Source organism: Nycticebus coucang, chromosome 12 (assembly GCF_027406575.1).
Source record: "Nycticebus coucang isolate mNycCou1 chromosome 12, mNycCou1.pri, whole genome shotgun sequence".
Lineage (NCBI taxonomy): Eukaryota > Metazoa > Chordata > Mammalia > Primates > Lorisidae > Nycticebus > Nycticebus coucang.
In genome coordinates, this window is record NC_069791.1 from 15,013,726 (window position 1) to 15,036,498 (window position 22,773).

At 43.5% G+C, this 22,773-nt stretch overlaps 1 protein-coding gene and 1 non-coding gene across 3 annotated transcripts in view; both read left to right on the forward strand.

The window, feature by feature from the left end:
• The first annotated feature begins 2,231 nt into the window (after positions 1 to 2,231).
• The window catches only part of TFCP2 (transcription factor CP2), a 66,162-nt gene continuing 45,620 nt past the window's right edge, over positions 2,232 to 22,773 (forward strand). For both annotated transcript variants that reach the window (XM_053558017.1, XM_053558018.1), the window contains exon 1: positions 2,232 to 3,474. In XM_053558017.1, the coding sequence (XP_053413992.1) occupies positions 3,353 to 3,474 (122 nt within the window). In that variant the 5' untranslated portion in view covers positions 2,232 to 3,352. The remainder of the gene's footprint in view (positions 3,475 to 22,773) is intronic.
• LOC128562921 (U6 spliceosomal RNA) lies at positions 13,403 to 13,509 on the forward strand. The gene has a single exon (XR_008373616.1). It is a non-coding gene; the product is annotated as a U6 spliceosomal RNA (small nuclear RNA).

Genomic DNA, 22,773 nt, shown 5'->3' on the forward strand with positions numbered 1-22,773 from the left:
GAGCCACTGTGCCTGGCCCTAACATTATTGTATCCAGGATATTTAAAAAGGATCTCCAAGTAATTATCTTTCTTTTAGTCTCTGAGCTCAGGACCTGTTCTTTACTCACAAACACACATTTTGAGATAAAACTGGCTCACAGAAAGAAAAAATGGCTTAAAGAGATATAAGAGATATTGAATATCCCTGGCATGAACCAAGACTCCTAACTAAGACAACAGGTTTAAGCTGAGAGCCCTTACTAAAGGCTCTCATTGGTTCTCAACCTTCCTAAGGCCGCAATGTATTTTTCATTGTTAAAAAGGGGCCAGGACCTGGGCGGAGCCTGTGGCTCAGTCGGTAAGGCGCCGGCCCCAAATACCGAAGGTGATGGGTTCAAACCCGGCCCCGGCTGAACTGCAACCAAAAAAAATAGCTGGGCGTTGTGGCAGGAGCCTGTAGTCCCAGCTACTTGGGAGGCTGAGGCAAGAGAATCGTTTAAGCCCAGGAGTTGGAGGTTGCTGTGAGCTGTGTGAGGCCACGGCACTCTACTGAGGGCCATAAAGTGAGACTCTGTCTCTACAAAAAAACAAAAACACACACACACACAAAAAAGGGGTCAGGACCCATAGGTTGAGACCCACTGCAAGAGAGATGCTATAAATTTCATTTCATCCTCTTTCCTTTCTCTTTCCTCATGCTCTTATTTATCTTTCTTTCCTTTTAAATTCAATACATATTTTGGGCGGGACCTGTGGCTCAGTGGGTAGGGCGCCAGCCCTGGCCCTATATGACGAAGTGGCAGGTTCGAACCCAGTCCTGGCCAAACTGCAACAAAAAATAGCCAGGTGTTGTGGCGGGAGGCTGAGGCAATAGAATCACCTAAGCCCAAGAGCTGGAGGTTGCTGTGAGCTGTGACACTACAGCACTCACCAAGGGCAATAAAGTGAGACTCTGTCTCTAAAAAAAAAAAAAAAATTCGATACACTTTTTTAAAAAACCCTACAGATTGGGCGGCGCCTGTGGCTCAGTCGGTAGGGCGCCGGCCCCATATGCCGAGGGTGGCGGGTTCAAACCCGGCCCCGGCCGAACTGCAACCAAAAAAATAGCCGGGCGTTGTGGCGGGCGCCTGTAGTCCCAGCTACTTGGGAGGCTGAGGCAAGAGAATCGCTTAAGCCCAGGAGTTGGAGGTTGCTGTGAGCTGTGTGAGGCCACGGCCCTCTACCGAGGGCAGTAAAGTGAGGCTCTGTCTCTACAAAAAAAAAAAAAACCCTACAGATTGCAGGAACTATATCAGGAGATATTTAGAACAGAAGCCTGAAAAAGACCTATTCCCTATTCTTTAGGTAATCAGTATAGTGAGAGAAGTAGATACATATGAAAGCATAATTCAAAGCAGATTTTTTTTTTTTTGTAGAGACAGAGTCTCACTGTACTGCCCTCGGGTAGAGTGCCGTGGTGTCACATGGCTCACAGCAACCTCTAACTCTTGGGCTTATGCGATTCTCTTGCCTCAGCCTCCCGAGTAGCTGGGACTACAGGCACCCGCCACAACGCCCGGCTATTTGTTGTTGCAGTTTGGCCGGGGCTGGGTTTGAACCCGCCACCCTCGGCATATGGGGCCGGCACCCTACTCACTGAGCCACAGGTGCCGCCCTCAAAGCAGATTTTTAAAAATTTAGTAATGGATTACAATGAACCAATACTTTGACATGCAGGCAATGTCTGGTAGTGAAAAGTACCAGGCTTTGGAATCAGCTCTTAAGTTGGCATTAGCCCTGGCCAATTTAAGCCCTTAGCTTCCTCTCCTGATTGGTAAAAATGAGACTGGCCAGGTGCAGTGGCTCACGCCTGTAATCCAAGCACTCCGGGAGGCCAAGGCTGTGGATTGTTTGAACTCAGGAGTTCGAGACCAGCCTCAGCAAAAGCGAGACTCCCCCCCCCCCCCGCCTCTCGTCTCTGCTAAAAATAGAAAAACTGAGGCAAGAGTATCACTTGGGTCCCAGTTGGAAGTTGCTGTGAGCTATGACACGACGGCACTCTACCCAGGGCTACTGTCTCAGAAAAAAAGAAAAGAAAAGAAAGAAGGAAAGACTGCCTTGAGGACAATAATAAATAAGAAAGTTCCGAGCAATGGTTGATATTTAACGTAATGGTCATTATTCACTCTCAGAGCAAAGTATGTTTATCCCTATTTACGAATAAGCAATTCTACTGAAGTCACCAAACTAGTAAAGAAATGAAGACTCCAGGCGAAATTTATTTTCAAATCATTTAAATTCCAACACTTCCTTCCCGTACAATCTTTTGAAACACAGTCTTTCTTACTTCATGCTTTCCTGTTCAAACGCAATAGGAAGAATGCGGAAGACGAATATCGAGGGAAGTGGGACTTAAGCACGGGGTGGACCTCCGGAGAGGTGAGTTTAAGGAACCAGGAGGATAAGCGGGAGCAAATGAGCCTGTCAAGGGCGAGAGGGGGTTCAGCAGGGCTAGAAGGAGAACCCCAACCTTTAGTTGGTGCCAGACCTCAGACAGCAGCCCTGAGAAACTTCTAAACCGTGACGCACACTTACTCCGGGATCGCCCAGCCCGTCTCCGGGGGGCGGGGAGCCGTGGCGTACCTAGCCTATCAGCGCTGCCGAGGCCGACGAAGTCTCTTCTTCATAGGCTACCTCCAAGGTGACGTCATGTTCGCTGGGCCGGCGAAGGAAGTGGGAGCCATGATTGGTTGGCCCTGGGGCGGCGGGCGGTGGAAGAGCCTGGCCAGTCTAGGTTTCCAACCTGTGCTTGACTTTCTCCATCCATGTTTCCAGGCCGTGGTGGGCTACAGAGGGCGGGGAGTTGGCTCTGCGAAAACCTGGATTTGATTCTGAGAGTGGTGGAGTTGAGAAGGGGTGACCGGAAGTGATTTTGGAAGTGACCGGAAGCGAGGCCTGGAGGGGAAAGACAGAGCTGGTGCCGGGAGGGAGGGGGCTTCCAGCAAAAGGGGGCGGGAGGAAAAGGTGCTTTAGCAGCGTGGTGGCGCCCGGCTGGCGACTTGCGGTTGCCGCTGGTTGTCTGGAAAGCGGCGAGCAATCATCACGACCTCAAGGGGACAGCCCAGGAAGTGGGAGTGTGGGAATCCAGATCTGCTAGTTGAGCAAAAAGGGCCTTACGTTCCGAGAGTTGGGTAGCTGAGACAGCCAACAGCAAGGAGCCAAGGGTACGGGAGATTAGTTATGTAGGCAGTGCTGATCGGGTTTGGGGGTGGCTGGTGAGCATTGCGTGAGAGATCTTGGAGTTTTCTACTGTCTTGCCCCCTGTTGGGTAGAATCACGCTCCGCGCCTTTGTACAAGAAACGGCGTCTCCGGGGGCAAGGAAGGAGCCAGGATGGCCTGGGCTCTGAAGCTTCCTCTGGCCGATGAAGTGATTGAATCCGGGCTGGTGCAGGACTTTGATGCTAGCCTGTCCGGCATCGGCCAGGAACTGGGTGCTGGTGCCTATAGCATGAGGTGAGTGAGAATTTCCTCAGACCCTACTTCTTAATAATAAAGGCAAAATAGACAGAAAGGGGAGAGGGAGAGAAGGTGTATAGAGTTTGGAAAGCTGTCTGCGGTTGGTAAAAAGGACTTGTTCTTAGTTGCTTTGAGTAGTGAATGTTGTGGAAGAAACGGAAAGAGATGATAGGCAATGTGAAGTCTCTGCAGGATCAGAGCAAGAAGGAATAGTCCTTGATTAGAAGGGCCTAAGGTTCTTTTTGTGAAGAAGAAGTTACATTTAGCATATGAGGGATGTCTAGGGAGCCGGTGAGTTGGGAGCTCATGCTTAATGACGAATGTTTGTTAGTTGCTTGTTGGAAAGAAGTGAGAGACCTTGGTCAAGCTTACACTGCTGTATCTTTACGGGCCAGCCATTAGGCTTTACTACTTTACTAATTCTAGGGTTTCTGACTTTTAAAACTTAAGCCATGAAATGAAAAAGTTGCAAAGAGAACTTTAGATATTTCTTGATCTTCATGTATCAAGCTAATCATTGATAACAGTAAAAATTTCCTTTCAACGCAGCATTACTGCCTTTATAACTTATTTCATATGCGTTGGCCACTCAGTCCCCCTAATGTAATTTGTTTCATTTGTGCAAGATTCATGTGTAGAAATATTGAAACATCTGCATCTTAGGGTTAGATGGACTATAATTGTGTTTCCTCATAGGTTATAGGGTTTACTCTACCTAAGTGAGTCAAGAGACTAAAACTTAACACTTACATTGGGTTTATGAGTTAATGGGAAAGATCCTTTTGTGTACAAAGTAGACAGATTTTTCAACCTGCTATTGATATCCTTTAAAAGTTCCCAGCTACTCGGGAGGCTGAGGCAAGAGAATCGCTTAAGCCCAGGAGTTGGAGGTTGCTGTGAGCTGTGTGAGGCCACGGCAGGCACTCTACGGAGGGCCATAAAGTGAGACTTTGTCTCTACAAAAAAAAAAAAGAGTTACGTAAAGTTCCTTTCCTTATCTGCTAATTCAAAGTGGACTATCCTTACTGAAATAAAATTACGCATCTTCAGGAATCTTTACTCACAGTTAGAATAATAAAGGCTATCCTTGTATAAATATTTTAGTGATTTTCAGAGAAATTTTTTTTTTTTTTTTTATTGTTGGGGATTCATTGAGGGTACAATAAGCCAGGTTACACTGATTGCAATTTTTCAGAGAAATTTTAATACTGTCATGCAGTGTTCTTAGTCTTGGGACATTTATTGTCTGTCCTTGTTTACTTATTTCTGACCATAAAACTGGAGATTAATTTGGTCTGAAAGTAAATTCCCCGACTCTAAGCTTGCACATCAGTTTCTGACATGGTATTTGATAATTTTTTTTTTCTTTTTTCTGAGAGGGGTAGAGTTCTGTTACCTGGGGTAGAGTGTAGTGGCATCATCTTAGCTTAATGCAATTTCAAATTCTTGGGCTCAAGTGATCCTCTTGCCTCAGCCTCCCAAGTAGCTGGGACTAAAGGTACAGACCATCATGCTTGGCTTAATTTTTCTTTTTTTTTTTTTTTTTGTAGAGACGGAATCTTGCTCTTGCTCAGGCTGGTCCCCAACTCCTGGCCTCAAGCAATCCTCCTGCCTTGGCTTCCCAAAGTGCTAGGATTATAGGCATGGGCCACCCTGCCTGCCCAGTATTTGATCATTTTATGCAGTTATGTGCAGTAAAAAGTTTGATTCTGTTTAGGTCACCATAGTTCAGGATGGAAATAATCAAATATTGCTGTACTTGTGATGAAGATAGTTAACATCATCAGCAAATGTTTGTTCATCTACTCTGTACACTGCCATATGCCCTTGATACTATGTAGCCTTACATTTAGGTGCTTTTCAAAATCATACCCTGTGTGATCTTCAGAGATACTAGAATGACTTGTATATTGACACAAATATTTTTCCTAATATCAAATCTACTTCGTTTTCTTGAGAGTACAAGGTGCCAAAATTTTAAATACTTTCTCCTTTACTTTTTCACCTTCCTTTTTTTCATATATTATGCACTTGTCATTTTTTGACTCTTATGCACATTTAATCTTTTGCATTCATTTGTGTCAGTTAGATATTGGTTCTCAAGCTTTAGTATTCATAAGAGTTACCTGGAGTGCTTATTAAAAATACCTGGAGGCTTACAGGGTCCCATCTCCAATGATGGTCTGGGGCGCCAGAAATCAAATCTTTATTTTATTTATTTTTTTTTTATTTTTTTTTTTGTAGAGACAGAGTCTCACTTTATGGCCCTCGGTAGGGTGTCGTGGCATCACACAGCTCACAGCAACTTCCAACTCCTGGGCCTAAGCGATTCTCCTGCCTCAGCCTCCCGAGCAGCTCGGACTACAGGCGCCCGCGACAACGCCCGGCTATTTTTTGGTTGCAGTTTGGTCGGTGCCGGGTTTGAACCCGGCACCCTCGGTATATGGGGCCGGCGCCTTACCGACTGAGCCACAGGCGCCGCCCCAGAAATCAAATCTTTAAAACAAATTCCCCTACCTGATTTTGATGCAGGTAGTCCAGTGGGTACATCGGAGAAACACTACATTAAGGAGAAACACTACACAAAGACAATGATTCTTTGCTCTTCCTGTTTCTCCTTTTATTTATTTAATTTTTTTGCAGTTTTTGGCCAGGGCTGGGTTTGAACCTGCCACCTCTGGCATATGGGGCCGGTACCCTACTCGTTTGAGCCACAGGCGCCGCCCCGTTTCTCCTTTTAATAAAAGCTTGTGCTCTTTGTGTATTACCCTCCACCAATAATCATTGCCAACTATTTCTAAGAATTAATGGTAGCTCACACCTACAATCGTAGCACTTTGGGAGGCCAAGGCAGGAGGATTGCTTGAGGTTAGGAGTTTGAGACCAGCCTGAGCAAGAGTGTGACTCCATCTCTTTTGTATTCCATATGAAAAGTAGAGTAGAAAAATTAGCCAAGCATAGTGGGATGGGCCTGTAGTCCCAGCTTCTCAGGGGGCTGAGGCAGGAGGATTGCTTGAACTCAAGAGTTTGAGGTTGCAGTGAGCTATGATGATGCCACTACACTCTAGACAGAGGGTGGGGCTCTGTCTCAAAAAAAAAAAAAAAATCAGTGGATCTGTCTGTCTTCCTATACCTTTATTAGGGAAAATGTTCTCTTTGACAAGCTATTTTTTTGTAGGATATTTTCCCTAAGGTATTTGTTCTACCCTCATTCACTTGTTTCCTACTGCATCTTGTAATGGTTTCATCTTCAGATCTGTTTAAATTTTAAAAGATTCATCTGGGCGGCGCCTGTGGCTCAGTCAGTAAGGCGCCGGCCCCATATACCGAGGGTGACAGGTTCAAACCCGGCCCCGGCCAAACTGCAACCAAAAAATAGCCGGGCGTTGTGGCGGGCGCCTGTAGTCCCAGCTACTTGGGAGGCTGAGGCAAGAGAATCGCTTAAGCCCAGGAGTTGGAGGTTGCTGTGAGCTGTGTGAGGCCATGGCACTCTACCGAGGGCCATAAAGTGAGACTCTGTCTCTACAAAAAAAAAAAAGATTCATCTGCATTGAATTTGCTTCATGTTCTTTTCACAAGTGGTCCTTTAGTAGTCTGCTTACTTTTCTTTTGTACTTTTATACATGGTACAAACTTTATAGTAAAAGTAAAGAATCTGAACCCAAGGTAAGTTTTTTTTTTTTTTTTTATTTTTTTGAAACAAAGTCTCACTTTGTTGCCCTCAATAGAATGCTCTGGCATCACAGTTCACAGCAACCTCAAACTCTTGGGCTTAAGTGATTCACTTGCCTCAGCCTCCCAAGTAGCTGGGACTACAGATGCCTGCCACAGAGCCTGGCTACTTTTAGAGATGAGGTCTTGCTCTGGCTCAGGCTGGTCTTGAACCTTCAAGCTCAGGCAATCCACCCACATTGGCCTCCCAGAGTGGTAGGATTATAGGTGTGAGCTATGGCGCTCAGCCACCAAAATGACCTTTTTTTTCTTGAGACAGAGCCTCAAGCTGTTGCCCTGGGTAGAGTGCTGTAGCATCACAGCTCACAGAAACCTCCACTCCTGGGCTCAGGTGATTCTCCTGCCTCTGCCTCCCAAGTGGCTAGGATTACAGGCGCTTGCCACAATGCCTGGCTATTTTTTGGTTGCAGCCGTCCTTGTTGTTTGGTGGGCCCGGCTGGATTTGAACCCTCCAGCTCAGGTGTATGTAGCTGGCGTCTTAGCTGCTTGAGCCACAGGCGTCGAGCCCAAAATGACCTTTTTAAAAAAAAAGTAAAGAAGATTCCTTGAAAACATTAGGATGAATGAAAGAAGCGAGTCACAAAAGACCAGATAACATATGATTCCGCTTCTGTGACATGTCCAGGGTACAGGGTATGCACATCCATAGAGAAAGAAGAGAGAGTAGTGGTTGACTAGTGCTCTGGGGGAGGAGGGAATGGGAAGTGACTGCTAACGAGTTTGGGGTTTCTTTTTAGGGTGATAAAAATGTTCTGAAATTGTTTGTGTGAGATCGTACAATTCTAACTTTAGTAAAGACAACTGAATTGTGTACTTTATTAATTGGAGACCAGAGTCTTTCCCTGTCACCTGGACTAGTGTGCAGTATTATTGTCATAGCTCACTGCAGCCTCAAACTCCTGGGTTCAAGCAATCCTTCTGCTTCAGCCTCCTCAATAGCTAATACTATAGGTGCCTGCTACTACCCCCAGCTAATTTTTCTGTTTTTAGTAGAGATGGGGTCTTGCTCTTGCTCAGGCTGGTCTTGAACTCCTGAGCTCAGGCAATCCACTCGCCTCAGCCTTTCAGATTACAGCTGTTAGCCATTGTGCTCAACCTGAACTGTACACTTTAAATGGGTAAGTTGTATGGTATATGAATTGCATCTCAATAGTTGTAGAAAAAAAATGAGTGAAAGAGACTAAATTTTGTTTTTTTCCCTTTCTCGTATTTCATTTTTTTAAAGTTGAAGTTGAATTCACATAACAAAGATTAACCATTTTATTATTTATTTATTTTTTTTCTCTAACAAGTATGATAAGGCTTACAGATTTCTAAAGAATCATTCTGGTACTTTCTGGTACTGGTACTGGTGTTTTCATCACTCCAAAAGAGAATCCTACATCTGTCTTGGCGCCTGTAGCTCAAGGTCTAGGGTGCCAGCCACATACACTAGAGGTGGCGGGTTCGAGCCCAGCCCAGGCCTGCCAAACATCAATGATAACTGCAGCCAAACAATAGCCAGGTGTTGCAGCAGGTGCCACTCTGGCTCAGGCTGGTCTTAAACCTGTGAGCTCAGGCAATCCACGTGCCTCGGCCTCTCAAGTGCTGGGATTACAGGCATGAGCCACCGTGCCTGGCCCCATTTTGCTATTGAGTTTTAAGAGTTCTTTATATATTCTGGTTAATAAGACTTCAGATATAGATACACTTTGTTGTACTGTGCTTCACTTTATTGTACCTCACAGATACTGTTCTTATACATTTAAAGTTTTTGGCAACCCTGTGTCCAGCGCCATTGCTCCAATAGCATGTGTTCACTTCCTATCTCCCATTTTGGTAATCCTCAATAATATTTCATACTTTTTCATTATTATTATATCAGTTATGGTGATCAGTGATCTTTTATGGTACTATTTTGATTTTGGTGCCAAGAACTAAACTTTATGACAGTTTAGATCAACATTGATAAATGTGGCGTGTGCTTATTATATTTGTTACAGTGATCAGATCTTTGATGTTACTGTTTTTTTTTTTTTTTTACTTTGTTGCCCTCGGTAGAGTGCTGTGAGTTATAGCTCACAGCAACCTCCAACTCCTGGGCTTAGGAGATTCTCTTGCCTTGGCCTTCTGAGTAGCTGGGAGTATAGGCACCTGCCCAGGCATCCACCACAATGTCCAGCTATTTTTTGTTGCAGTTTTGGCTGGGGTCAGGTTCGAACCCACCACCCTTGGTATATGGGGCTGGTGCCCTACCCACTGAGCCACGGGCGCCGCCTGTGTTACTATTTTAATTTTGGTAGCAAATGGCCATTCCTCCCTCTCCCTGGGTCTTCCTACTCCCTAAAACATAACAATATTGAAATTAGGCCAGTCAATAACCCTACAACAGTCTTAAAGTGTTCAAGTGAAAAGAAGAGTCACACATTTCACATTAAGTCAAAAAATAGATGTGATTAAGCTTAGTGAGGAAGGCGTGTTGAAAGTCCAGACAGGCCAAGAGCTAGGCCTCTTATGCTAGTTAGTCAAGTTGTAAATGCAAAGGAGAAGTTCTTGTAGGAAATTCAAAGTGCTAGTCCAATGAACATATGAATGATCAGAAAGTAAAATAGCCTTATTGCTGATGTTTTGAAACCCTTGGTGGTCTGGATAGAAGATCAAACCAGCCACAAAATTCCCTTAAGCCAAAGTCTAATCTAGAGCAAGACTAACACTTTTCAACTCTGTCAAGGCCAAGAGAGGTATGGAAGCTACAGAAGAAACAGGTTGAAGCTAGCAGAGGTTGGTTCATGAGGCTTAAGGAAAGAAGCCATCTTCATAACATAAAGGTACTGATGTGTAAGCTGCAGCAGATTATCTAGAAGGTCTGGCTAAGGTCATTGATGAAGGTGGCTATACCAAAAAGCAGATTTTCTTTTTTTTTTCTGAGACAGAGCCTCAAGCTGTCACCCTGGGTAGAGTGCCTTGGCATCACAGCTCACAGCAACCTCCAACTTCTGGGCTTAAGTGATTCTCTTGCCTCAGCCTCCCAAGCAGCCGGGACTACAGGCACCTGCCACAACACCTGGATGATTTTTGGTTGTAGTTGTCATTGGTGTTTGCTAGGCCTGGGCTGGATTCGAACCTGCCAGCTCTGGTGTATGGGGCTGGCGCCTTAGCTGCTTGAGCCACAGGCACTGAGCCTAGACAGCAGATTTTCAATGTAAATGAAACGGTGAAGTAGTCTTCTGTTTATGAAGAAGACATGAAGAAGATGACATGTAGGAAGGATTTTCTTCATGAGAGGAGAAATAAGTGCCTGGTTTCAAAGCTTCAAAGGACAAGCTGACTCTCTTGTTAAGTGCTAACGAAGCTGGTGACTTTAAGTTGAAGACTCTGTTCATTTATCTTTCAGAAACTCCTAGGGCCCTTAAGAACTACGTTCTATCTCTATATTTACTCTACCTGTGCTCTATCAATGGAACAACAAAGCCTAGGCAATAGCATATCTCTTTAGAGCATGGTTAGTGAATATTTTAACCACAGTGTTGAGATCTGTTCCAAAAAAGATTCCTTTCAAAAAAAAGTGTGTTTTTTTTTTGAGGCAGAGTCTCACTTTGTCTCCCTCTGTAGAGTGATGTGGTGTCACAGCTCACAGCAACCTCAAACTCTTGGCCTCAAGTGATCTTCTTGCCTCAACCTCCCAAGTAGCTGGGACTACAGGTGTCCACCACAATGCCCAGCTGTTTTTAGAGATGAGATCTTGATCTGGCTCAGGCTGGTCTTGAACTCATGAGCTCAGGCAATCCCCGCTCCACGGCCTCCCAGAGTGCTAGGATTACAGGTGTGAGCCTCCGAACCCGGCCTTTCAAAATATTATTGCTCATTGACAATGCACTTGCTTACCCAAGAGCTTAGATGGAAATATTTAAAGAGATAAATATTTTCATGCCTAACCCAAGCATCCATTCTGTAGCCCATGGGTCAAGGAATAATTTCTACTTTCAAGTTTTGTTATTAAAGAAATAGATTCTTGGGTGGCGCCTGTGGCTCAAGGAGTAGGGCGCCGGTCCCATATGCCGGAGGTGGCGGGTTCAAACCCAGCCCCGGCCAAAAAAAATCACAAAAAAAAAAAAGAAAAAAAGAAATAGATTCTTGGGCAGCGCCTGTGGCTCAAAGGGGTAGGGTGCCAACCCCATATGCTGGAGGTGGTAGGTTCAAACCCACCCCCGGCCAAAAACTGCAAAAAAAGAAAGAAAAAGAAATAGATTCTTGAGGTTGCTCTGAGCTGTGATGCCACAGCACTCTACCCAGGACGATAAAGTGAGACTCTGTCTCTTAAAAAAAAGAAAAAAGAAAGAGATCTTGGGTGGTGCCTGTGGCTCAAAAGGATGCCGGCCCCATATACTGAGGGTGGCGGGTTCCAACCCTGCCCCGGCCAAACTGCAACAAAAAGTAGCTGGGCATTGTGGCAGCTGCCTGTAGTTCCAGTTACTTGGGAGGCTGAGGCAAGAGAATCGCCTAAGGCCAAGAACTGGAGGTTTCTGTGAGCTGTGATGTCACAGCACTCTACTAAGGGCAACAGAGTGAGACTGTCTCTAAAAAAAAAAAAAAAAAAAGAAAGAAAAGTAAAAGAAATAGATTCTTTAAAGTCATAGCTGTCATACATAGTGATTCCTCTGATGAACCTGGGCAGAATATTATTGTACATTTAATAAGGTACAGTGTAGTATAATCCTAATTTTCTTCTTTTTTTTTTTTTTTCTGAGACAGAGTCTCAATTGGTTACCATTTGTAGAGTGGCAGGGCATCCTAGCTCACAGCAACCTCAAACTCTTTGGGCTTAAGCGATCTTCTTGCCTTAAGCCTCCCAGGTAGCTGGGCCTACAGATGCCTGCTACAAAGCCCAGCTAATTTTTCTACTTTTAGTAGAGATGGGTTCTCACTCTTGCTCAACTCATACAATCTACTCACCTCGGCCTCCCAGAGTGCTAGGATTATAGATGTGAGCCACTGCGGCTGGCCTAAATGTAGCTTTCATGTGCTATGGGAAACCAAGAAATTCATCTTACTGGAATATTCACATTATTGAAGTAGTTTGGAACTGAACCTGCGAGATATGTCCGTATGTGGTTTATAAATTATTTTCTCCTAACTGGGAATGGTAGCTCACACCTGTAATCCAGCACTTTGGGAGGCCAAAGTGAGAGGATTGTTTGAGGCTATAAATTTGAGACCATCCTTGGCAACATAGCAAGACCCTTTCTCTACAAAATATTAAAAAATTGGTTTGGCGCCTGTGGCTCAAGCGGCTAAGGTGCCAGCCACATACACCTGAGCTGGCGGGTTCAAATCCAGCCCAGGCCTGCCAAACAACAATGACAACTGCAACCAAAAAATAGCTGGGCATTGTGGTGGGTGCCTATAGTCCCAGCTACTTGGGAGGCAGAGGCAGGAGAACCGCTTCAGCCCAGGAGTTGGAGGTTGCTGTGAGCTGTGATGCTACAGCACTTTACCCAGGGCAACAGCTTGAGGCTCTGTCTCAATAAAATAAACAAACAAAAAGAACCAAACTAAAAAATTACCTGCGCGTGCGTGCATCTGTATGTATGTGTGTGGTGGTGGTGGTGCACAACTGTAGTCCCAGCTACTCTTGAGATTACCTTGACTCCAGCAGTTCAAGGCTATAATGAGCTATGATCACACTACTGCAGACCGGCCTAGGTGGCCAAGTGAGATCCTGTCTCTTAGTAAAAAGCAAGGAAAAATAAAGATCATTGACTTGAGAGCTTTTTTTTTTTTTTTTGTAGAGACAGAGTCTCACTTTATGGCCCTCGGTAGAGTGCCGTGGCATCACACAGCTCACAGCAACCTCCAACTCCTGGGCTTAAGCGATTCTCTTGCCTCAGCCTCCCGAGTAGCTGGGACTACAGGTGCCCGCCACAGCACCCGGCTATTTTTTTTTTTTTTGTTGCAGTTTGGCCGGGGCTGAGTTTGAACCCGCCACCCTCGGCATATGGGGCCGGTGCCCTACTCACTGAGCCACAGGCGCCGCCCTTGAGAGCTTTTTTATATAGGCATTTACAACCCCAAATTTCCTTTGAGTACTGCTTTTATTGCATCCCTATAAATTTTGGTATTTGTGTTTTCATTTTCATTTGTCTCAAAAGTATTTTCTTATTTCGCTGGTGATTTCATCTTTTCATCCATTTAGTGTTTAAGAGTATGTTGTTTAGTGCTCACTGCAGCAACATACATATTAAAACTAGAACTACATGGAGAAGATTAGCATGGCCCCTGAGTAAGTAGGACATGCAAATAAGGGACATTTTCCTTATTTTTAAAATTCCATTTAGGAATAAGTTGAAGCAATCAGTTGTACATCCTGGTGATGATAGTTAATATACTGTTTACTTGAAAATTGTTGAGCATGGATTTTGTGTGTTCTCACCACAAAAAGGGATAACTATGTGAAGTAATATATATGCTAATTAGCTTGAGTTAGCCATTAATACACTTGATAGTGTCCCAGTAGTCCCCTTAGCTCTATTCTTTTTCTTTTTCTTTTTGAGACAGAGCCTCAAGCTGTCCCCCTGGGTAGAGCGCTGTGGCATCACAGCTCACAGCAATCTCCAACTCTGGGCTTAAGGGATTCTCTTGCTACAGTCTCCCAAGTAGCTGGGACTACAGGCACCTGCCACAGCGCCCGGCTATTTATTGGTTGTAGCCATCATTGCTGTTTTGCGGGCTCAGGCTCAGGTATATGTGGCTGGCGCCTTAGCCGCTTGAGCCACAGGTGCCGAGCCCCCTCAGCTCTATTCTTTTCTCTTTTCTTTTTTTCTTCCAGAGACAGGGTCTAGCTCTGTCTCCCAGGCTGGAATGCAGTGGCATGATCATAGTTTGCCACAGCTTCAAACTCCTGAGTTCAAGCCATCCTCCCACTTTAGCCCCCAAGAAGCTGGTACTATAGGTATGCACCACTATGCCTGGACAAGTTTTTTTTTCTTTATTTATAGAGACGGGGTTTTACTGTCTTGTCCAGGCTTTCATAGTTTTTATTATTTTATTGCTATTCCTTACTTACTTATATATTATTCTCCTGATTTTCTTTAGTTTTGTTCATGGTTTCTTCAGCTCTTTGAGCTTATTCAAGACGAGTTAAATCTATATCTAGTAAATCCATTCTCTGGGCTTGCTCTGGATTGGTTTTGGTCAGTTTCTTTTTTCTCTGTGAATGGGCCATTTCTTCCTGTTTCTTTGATTGCTTTGCAAAATTTTGCTTAGAAGTGGACATTTTAGTGTGGTAACTCTGGAAATCAAATCCTGCTCCCTCCATCGGAGTTACTGTTACTTGATGAAAGCAGCAGTCCATTTGTTTAGGGACTCTTCCAAACTGTTTTTGCAAAGAGTATATTCCTGGTGGTGTGTGATCACTGAAATCTCTGTTCTTTTATTTTTGTGGTCTATCAATGAATTGACAGAGATTCTTTAAATGCTTGGATTCAGGTGGCACCCATAGCTCAGTGGGTAGGGCACTGGCCACATGCACCAGGGCTGGCGGGTTTGAACTCAGCCCGGACCAGCTGGGCAAAAATGACAACTGAAACAAAAAAAATAGGCAGGTGTTGTGGTGGGCACCTCTGGTCCCAGCTACTTGGGAGGCTGAGACAAGAGAATTGCTTAAGCCCAAGATTCAGTAAGAAAACAAAAAATTAAAAAGAGACCAAAAAACAAAATAGCCTGAGCAAAGCCAGACCCCCATCTCTACTAAAAATAAAAAAACTAGCCAGGCATTGTGGTGGACACTTATAGTCCTACCTATAGGCTGAGAAATTTGATCACTGGAGCCCAAGACTTAGAGGTTGCTATGAGCTATGACACTACAGCATTTAACCCTAGAGTGACTGAGTGAAACTCTTGTCTCAAAAACTAAATAAATAATTAAAAAAAAATAAAAACATTCTGTCTCTTTAAATCCACTTGTACATTACTGCTGGAGAAACCACTCAACTGTGTGGATTGAAACAAAAGCCAGCCTCTGTGGCAGCTCCTTAGCAATCAAAAGTAGTAATCAAGGGCGGCGCCTGTGGCTCAGTGAGTAGGGTGCCGGCCCCATATACCGAGGGAGGCGGGTTCAAACCTGGCCCCAGCCAAACTGCAAAAAAAAAAGTTGTAATGAAAACATATAACCTTTGCCAGGCACAGTGGCTCACACCTGTAATCCTAGCATTTTGGGAATCCAAGGCAGGAAGATTGCTTGAGCCCAAAAATTTGAGGTTGCAGTGAGCTACAATGATATACTCTAGCCTAGGAAACAGAGTGAGACCCTATCTTAAAATAAACAAACTAAGAAAAAACTCTCATAACAAATCTGAGTTTTTGGAGGTTAAAGCCCCTATAGACTACCCTACATACCAGCAAGCTGCAATAAGAATTCAGGTGACCATCCCCACACCTGCCTGTCACAGCGCTGTGCTATGCCAGATGCTGAAATTCACCAGCCTTTTTCTTCATCAAGCACTCCTTTGGATGCTGCAAGTATTTAATTAAACTCCAGTGTTCTAAAATGTTTGCTTTAGAATAATTCTTGCCATCTCAATAGTTGTTTTGGTGAAGGGACCAATTCTTGGAGCTTCCTATTCCATCATCATCTGTCTAACTTCTGTGCCTGAATTTCAGCAGCCTTTTAATTGATCCAACTTTGCTTATGACTCAGCATGTACATGCATTCACACACATACCACCCATTGAATCTATTCTCTGCACAGAAAGTGTTGTTAAGTGTGTGTTTTGTTCAATTGAAAAACAGTTTCAGAGAGACTTTTGGGAAGTTGGCAAAGTAGGAAGCATCAAAAATCTGTCTTCCTACCTAGATAAGAATTGTGCTGACAGAAACTGATACAACTATTTTGGAACTCTGGAGTTTATTGAAGTCTTGCAGCTGCCAGAGGAATTATTTGCAGAATAGGATGGTAAATAGTGGTTAATTTCATTTAATTTCAACTATTAGCACAATAGTAGCTGTCTGTCCAACACCATTAGCCCTGTAGTAGGCAGCTGTTCCTAGAGCAACTTGCACGTAGTTTGTGCAAGGACCCATAGTTGTGAAAAGGACCCTGTCTTCCAAATATGGGAAATTTGCTCTTGTCGTGTTGCTGCTTCTGATCACAGAGTTGTAAGGAGGCCATTGTTGCACCTCTCCCTTTGTCACAACGCCCCCCCCCCCCAAGTGACATCTAGGATGTAAGGGCCAGCACCTTACTTCCCTCCTACCCTTTATTTTTTTCCTCCATATGAGAGCCAGATATTGATGACTAAGACAATCAAAAGCAACCGAATATATGGGGGAAATTAAGTCACTGTGCCTGACCTGAGCAAGTTGGAAGGCTCAGAAAAGACCTGAGAAGATCTTAAATTTATGCTTCAGGATGATTTTTGGTACAGAGACAGCCTACAGCAGCCAAAACTCAAAAAGAAAAAAAAAACAAAAAAACAGCAAACCCCTGGTTTGGAGGAGAACCTAATTTCTAGACTCAATACATGTAGGATTCAAATGTCCAGTTTTCAACAAAGTAATCACTAAGCATACATAGAAACAGGAAAGTATACCCTATTCAAAGGAAAAAAATAAACCTGCAGAAGCTATCCCTGAAAATGACTTGATATGGATCTACTAGACCAGTGATTCTCAACCTTCCTAATGCCATTGCCCTTTAATGCAGTTCCCACAGGTTGAGAACCACTGTACTGGACAGTGGTTTTAGCACAACTATCTTAAATACGAGGCCTGATAATTAAGTTCAAGAACTTGCCACCATGTGCTTACATTGGCAGCACTGTACCAATAGCTTGTTAAGGCTTCATAACCTTGGTATATCATTGTGTCATAGCTGTGTTCCTGTCAGCATGTGGCAGTGTCTTGCTGAGTGACGGTCATTATTGTTGTTGCATGATGATGAAATCCCCTAACAGAGGGCAGCACCTGTGGCTCAGGGAGTAGGGTGCCAGCCCCATATACCGAGGGTGGTGGGTTCAAACCCAGCCCCAGCCAAACTGCAACAACAGCAACAAAAATATAGCCGGGTTTTGTGGCGGGTGCCTGTGGTCCCAGCTACTCAGGAGGCTGAGGCAAGAGAATCACCAAAGCCCAAGAGTTTGAGGTTGCTGTGAGCTGTGTTGCCATAGCACTCTACCAAGTGTGACAAAGTGAGACTCTGTCTCTAAAAAAAAAAAAAAAAAGAAAAATCCCCTAACAATACATTTCTCAGACTATATTCCCTATTAAGGCTATTTTAGTAAAAGTTTCAATACAGCAAGAAGATGTAACAGTTGTAAACATTTACACACCTGATAGCAGAATATCAAAATACAGCCTATGAAACAGTAATTGACAGATTTAAAGGAAGAAAAAGTTCTACAATAATAGCTGGAGATTTCAGTACCTCACTCTCAATGATCAATAGAAGATCCACACACAAGATAGATATCGTATAATATATATTCTCTGACCACAGTGGGATAAAGTTACAAATCGATAACAAAAGGAAAATTCATAATTTGTGGAAATTAAATAAATGGATCAAAAGAGGAAATCATGAGGGAAAATAGAAAATACTTAGAGACATATGAAAACAAAAATACAGCATACCAACATTTATGGGACACAGAAAAAGTGCTGAAAGTGAAATGTACAGTTATAAATGTTTACATTAAAAAGTAAGAAAAATCTCAAATCAACTACCTACTTTTATAGTGTAAGGAACTAGAAAAAGAAGTATAAACTAAACTCAAAGCCAGCAGGAGGGAAATAATAAAGATCAGAAAAGAGATTAATGGCTGGGTACAGTGGCTCACGCCTGTAATTCTAGCAGTCTGTGAGGCCAAGGTGTGTGTATTGCTTGAGCTCCCAGGTTCAAGACCAGTCTGAGTAAAATCGAGACCCTGTCTCTACTAAAAATAGAAAAACTGAGGCAAAAGGATCACTTGAGCCTGAGTTGGAAGTTGCTGTGAGCACTCTACCTAGGGCGACAGCTTGAGACTCTCAAAAAAAAAAAGAAAAAAAGAGAAGAGATTAATGGGGCTGGACACAGTGGCTCATGCCTGTAATCCTGGCACTCTGGGAGGCCAAGGCGGGTGGATTGCACTGAGCTCATGAGTTCAAGACCAGCTTGAGCAAGACCCCGTCTCTAAAAATAGCCCAATGTTGTAGTGGGCACCTGTTGTCCCAGCTACTTGGAAGGCTGAGGCAAGAGAATCGCTTGAGCCCAAGAGTTTGAGGTTGCTATGAGCTGTGACGCACTCTACCAAGGGTGACAAGTAAGACTGTGCCTCCAAAAAAAGAAAAAAGAAGCAATGAAATAGAGAATAGAAAAATAATAGAGAAAAGTCAGTGAAATCAAAGTTTGGTTCTTTGAAGAGATCAACAAAATTGAGAAACATTTAGCTGGATGTACTAAGGGAAAAAGACTTAAATTGGGCGGCGCCTGTGGCTCAAGGAGTAGGGTGCCGGTCCCATATGCCGGAGGTGGCAGGTTCAAACCTAGCCCCAGCCAAAAACCAAAAAAAAAAAGACTTAAATTACTAAAATACTGAGAAATGGCTTGGTGCTCGCAGCACAATGGTTACGGCGCCAGCCACATGCACCAAGGTTGCTGGAACCTGGCCCAGGCCACCTAAGCAACAATGACAATTGCAACAAAAAAAATAGCCAGGCGTTGTGGTGGGCACCTGTAGTCCCAGCTACTTGGGAGGCAGAGGCAAGAGAATCACTTAAGCTCAAGAATTTGAGATTGCTGTGAGCTGTGATGCTACGGCACTCTACCAAGGGTGACATAGTGAGACTATGTCTCAAAAAATAAAAAATACTGAGAAATGAAAGTGGAAATATTACTTTGGGCTCTACAGAAATAAAAAGGATTATAATAGGGTACTAGAAACAATTGTATGCCAACAAATTGGGTAATATTGATTAAATGGTCAAACAAAACTTACCACAACTAAACCACTAAGAAATAGAAAATATAAATATACCTGTAACTAGTGAGGAGTTTACATCAGTAATCAAAAATTTCCCAACATGGGTGGTACCTGTGGTTCAGTGGGTAGGGTGCCGGTCCCATATACTGAGAGTGGCAGGTTCAAACCTGGCCCCGGCCAAACTGCAACAAAAAAATAGCCAGGCTTTGTGGTAGGCACCTGTAGTCCCAGCTGCACAGGAGGCTGAGGCAAGAGAATTGCCTGGGCCCAGGAGTTGAAGGTTGCTATGAGCTGTGTAATGCCATGGGACTCAACCAAGGGCGATAAAGTGAGATTCTGTCTCTACAAAAAAAAAAAAAAAATTCCCGACAAAAAAGTCTCTGGACCTGGTAGCTTCACTGGTGAATTCTACCAATATTTAAAGAATTTAATACCAGAATTCCTGAAACTTTTCAAAAAATTGAGGAGGGAATCTTAGTGTTCATTTTATGAGGTCATCATTATCTTAACATCAAAGTGCTACAGAGATACTAATAAACCTATAGGCTAATCTCTCATATGAACAATGATGTACACATCATCAAGAACATACTAAGAGGGCGGCGCCTGTGGCTCAAGGAGTAGGGCGCCCATCCCATATGCCGGAGGTGGCGGGTTCAAACCCAGCCCCGGCCAAAAAAAAAAGAACATACTAAGAGACCAGATTCAGCAGTATAGTAAAGGGATGATACACCATGACCAAGTGGGATTTCATTCCTGGATTGTAAAGATCTTTCAACATAGGAAAATTGATCATTGTCATATACCACATTAACAGAATGAAAGAAGGAAATAACATTTTTTTTTTAAAGACAGTCTCATTATGTCACCCTCGCTAGAGTGCGGTGGTGTCATAGCTCACAGCAACCTCAAACTCTTGGGCTTAAGTGATTCTCCTGCCTCAGCCTCCCAAGCAGCAGGGATCACAGGTTCCCGCCACAATGCCCAGCCTTTTTTTTTTTTTTTTTTTTTGCAGTTGTCACTGTTTAGCTGGCCTGGGCCATGGAGTATGTGGCCGGCACCATAACCCCTGTGGCTATGGCCGCTGAGCCAACATACTCATCTTAGTTAATGTAGAAGAATAATTTGACAAAATTCAGTACTCTTGCATGATAAAAACACTCTGCAAACAAGGAATAGAAGGAAACTACCTGAACATAAAAGCCACACATTATACTAAACAAATATTATACTCATTGGTGGAAGAAAGAAATCTTTTGCTCTAAGGTCAAGAGCAAGGCAAGAATGCCTACTTTTGCCACTTCTGTTTCGCATAGTACTGGAAGTTCTAGTGAGAGCAGTTAGGCTGAAAAATAAAACATCTGTAAATTGGAAAGGAAGAAGTAAAATCCCTGTTTACTGATATGATTTGTATGTAGAAAACTCTTAAGATTCCACAATAAACTGTTAGAACTAATACATGAATTCAGCAAAGTAGCAAGATGTAAAGCGTACACACAAAAAGTAGATGCTCTGGTATACACTAACAAACTGAAAAGGAACTCAACGGCGCCTGTGGCTCAGTCAGTAAGGCACCGGCCCCATATACCGAGGGTGGCGGGTTCAAACCCGGCCCCGGCCGAACTGCAACAAAAAAAATAGCCGGGCGTTGTGGCGGGCACCTGTAGTCCCAGCTGCTTGGGAGGCTGAGGCAAGAGACTTGCTTAAGCCCAGGAGTTGGAGATTGCTGTGAGCTGTGTGATGCCATGGCACTCTACCCAGGGCCATTAAGTGAAACTCTGTCTCTACAAAAAAAAAAAGGAATAAAATACTTAGGAATTATCTAAGGAGGTAAAAGACTTACAAATGAAATTGCAAAACATTTCTAAAGCCATTAAAGAAAACCTAAATAAATGGAAAGACATCCTGTGTTCACAGAATGCAAAATATGATATTGTTATGATGTTAGTACTATCCCTAAAGGCCAGGTATAGCGGCTCATGCCTGTAATCCCAGCACTTTGGGAGATCAAGACAAGAGGATTGCTGGAAGCCAGGAGTTCCAGATCAGCTTAAGTAACAGCAAGACCCCATATTTACAAAATATATATATATATTTAAAAATTAGCTGAACCTGGTAGCATGTAACTATATCCCCAGCTACTCAGGAGGCTGAGGCAGGAGAATCGCTTGAGACTAGGAGTTCAAGGCTGCAGTGAACTGATGACACTATACTCCAGTATGGACAACAGAGATCCTGTCCCAAGAAAAAAGAAAAAAAAAAACTAACCCCAAATGATTTCCTGATTTAATACAATCCCTGTCAAAAGCCCAATAACTCTTTTTTTTCTGGTCAGAAAATGACAAACATCTTAAAATTTGCTTGGAAATTTCAGGGGATCCCGATAGCAAATACATTTCTGAATAAGAACAAAACTAGGGAACTCATACTTCCCGATTTCAAAATTTACTATAGTGCTAGAGTAATCAAAATAGTGTGATGATGGCATATAGACAGACATATAAACTGTTGGAATGGAATAGAAAGCCCAGAAATAAACCCTCAAATACAGTAGAACATTCATAATTGACTACCTCCTTAAGTTGACCTGATTTTCATAGACCAGTCCCGGACCACATGTATGTATCATTACAGTAGGCCTAGTTCCTGTTGACCAGTTTGTTACAGTCCTCGGGTGGTCAGCTTATAGTGGTTTTGTTATATGCAGTCACATGATTTTTTTTTTTTTTTTTTTTTTTTGAGACAGAGACTCACTATGTCGCCCTTCCTTGGTGGAGTGATGTGATGTCACAGCACCTCAAATTCTTGGACTTGAGCGATTCTCTTGCCTCAGCCTCCCAAGTAGCTGGGACTACAGGTGCCCGCCACAATGTCCGACTGTTGTTTTTTTTTTTTTTTTTGTAGAGACAGAGTCTCATTGTACCGCCCTCGGGTAGAGTGCCGTGGCATCACACGGCTCACAGCAACCTCTAACTCTTGGGCTTACATGATTCTCTTGCCTCAGCCTCCCAAGCAGTCGACTGTTTTGTTTATTGTAGTTGTCGTTGTTTGCAGGCCCAGGCTGGGTTTGAACCCCCCAACCTCAGTGTATGTGCATGTGGCCAGCGCCCTCACTACTGAGCTACAGATGAGCCTGGTCACATGATTTTTGATAAGGATGCCAAGACCATTGCAGGGGAGGAGGGATTCGGGGAAGGCAGTCTTCAATAAATGGTGCTGGGAAAACTGGATATCCGCATGCAAAACAATGAAGTCAGACCCTTACGTAACACCACATAAAAAATTAATTTGAAATGGATCCATGACCTTAAGTTAAGACCTAAAACAAAACTTTTAGAAGGAAATATAAGAAATTCAACAGGTATTGTGGCTTACTCCTGAAGTTCCAGATACTCAGGAGGTTGAAGCAGGAGGATTGCTTGAGCCCAATAGTCGGAGCTATGATGGCACCACTGTACTCTGCCAGGGTGACAGAGTAAGACTCTCTCAAAAAAAAAAGAGTGTGTGTGTGTTTTAAGTACTCAATCTTTTTGTCAGTTTTATATGTAGCCAGTATCTTTTACCAGTTTATGATTTACAATTTCACTTTCTTTATAAGATTGTTTATAAGATTTTGTTAAAATTAACTTT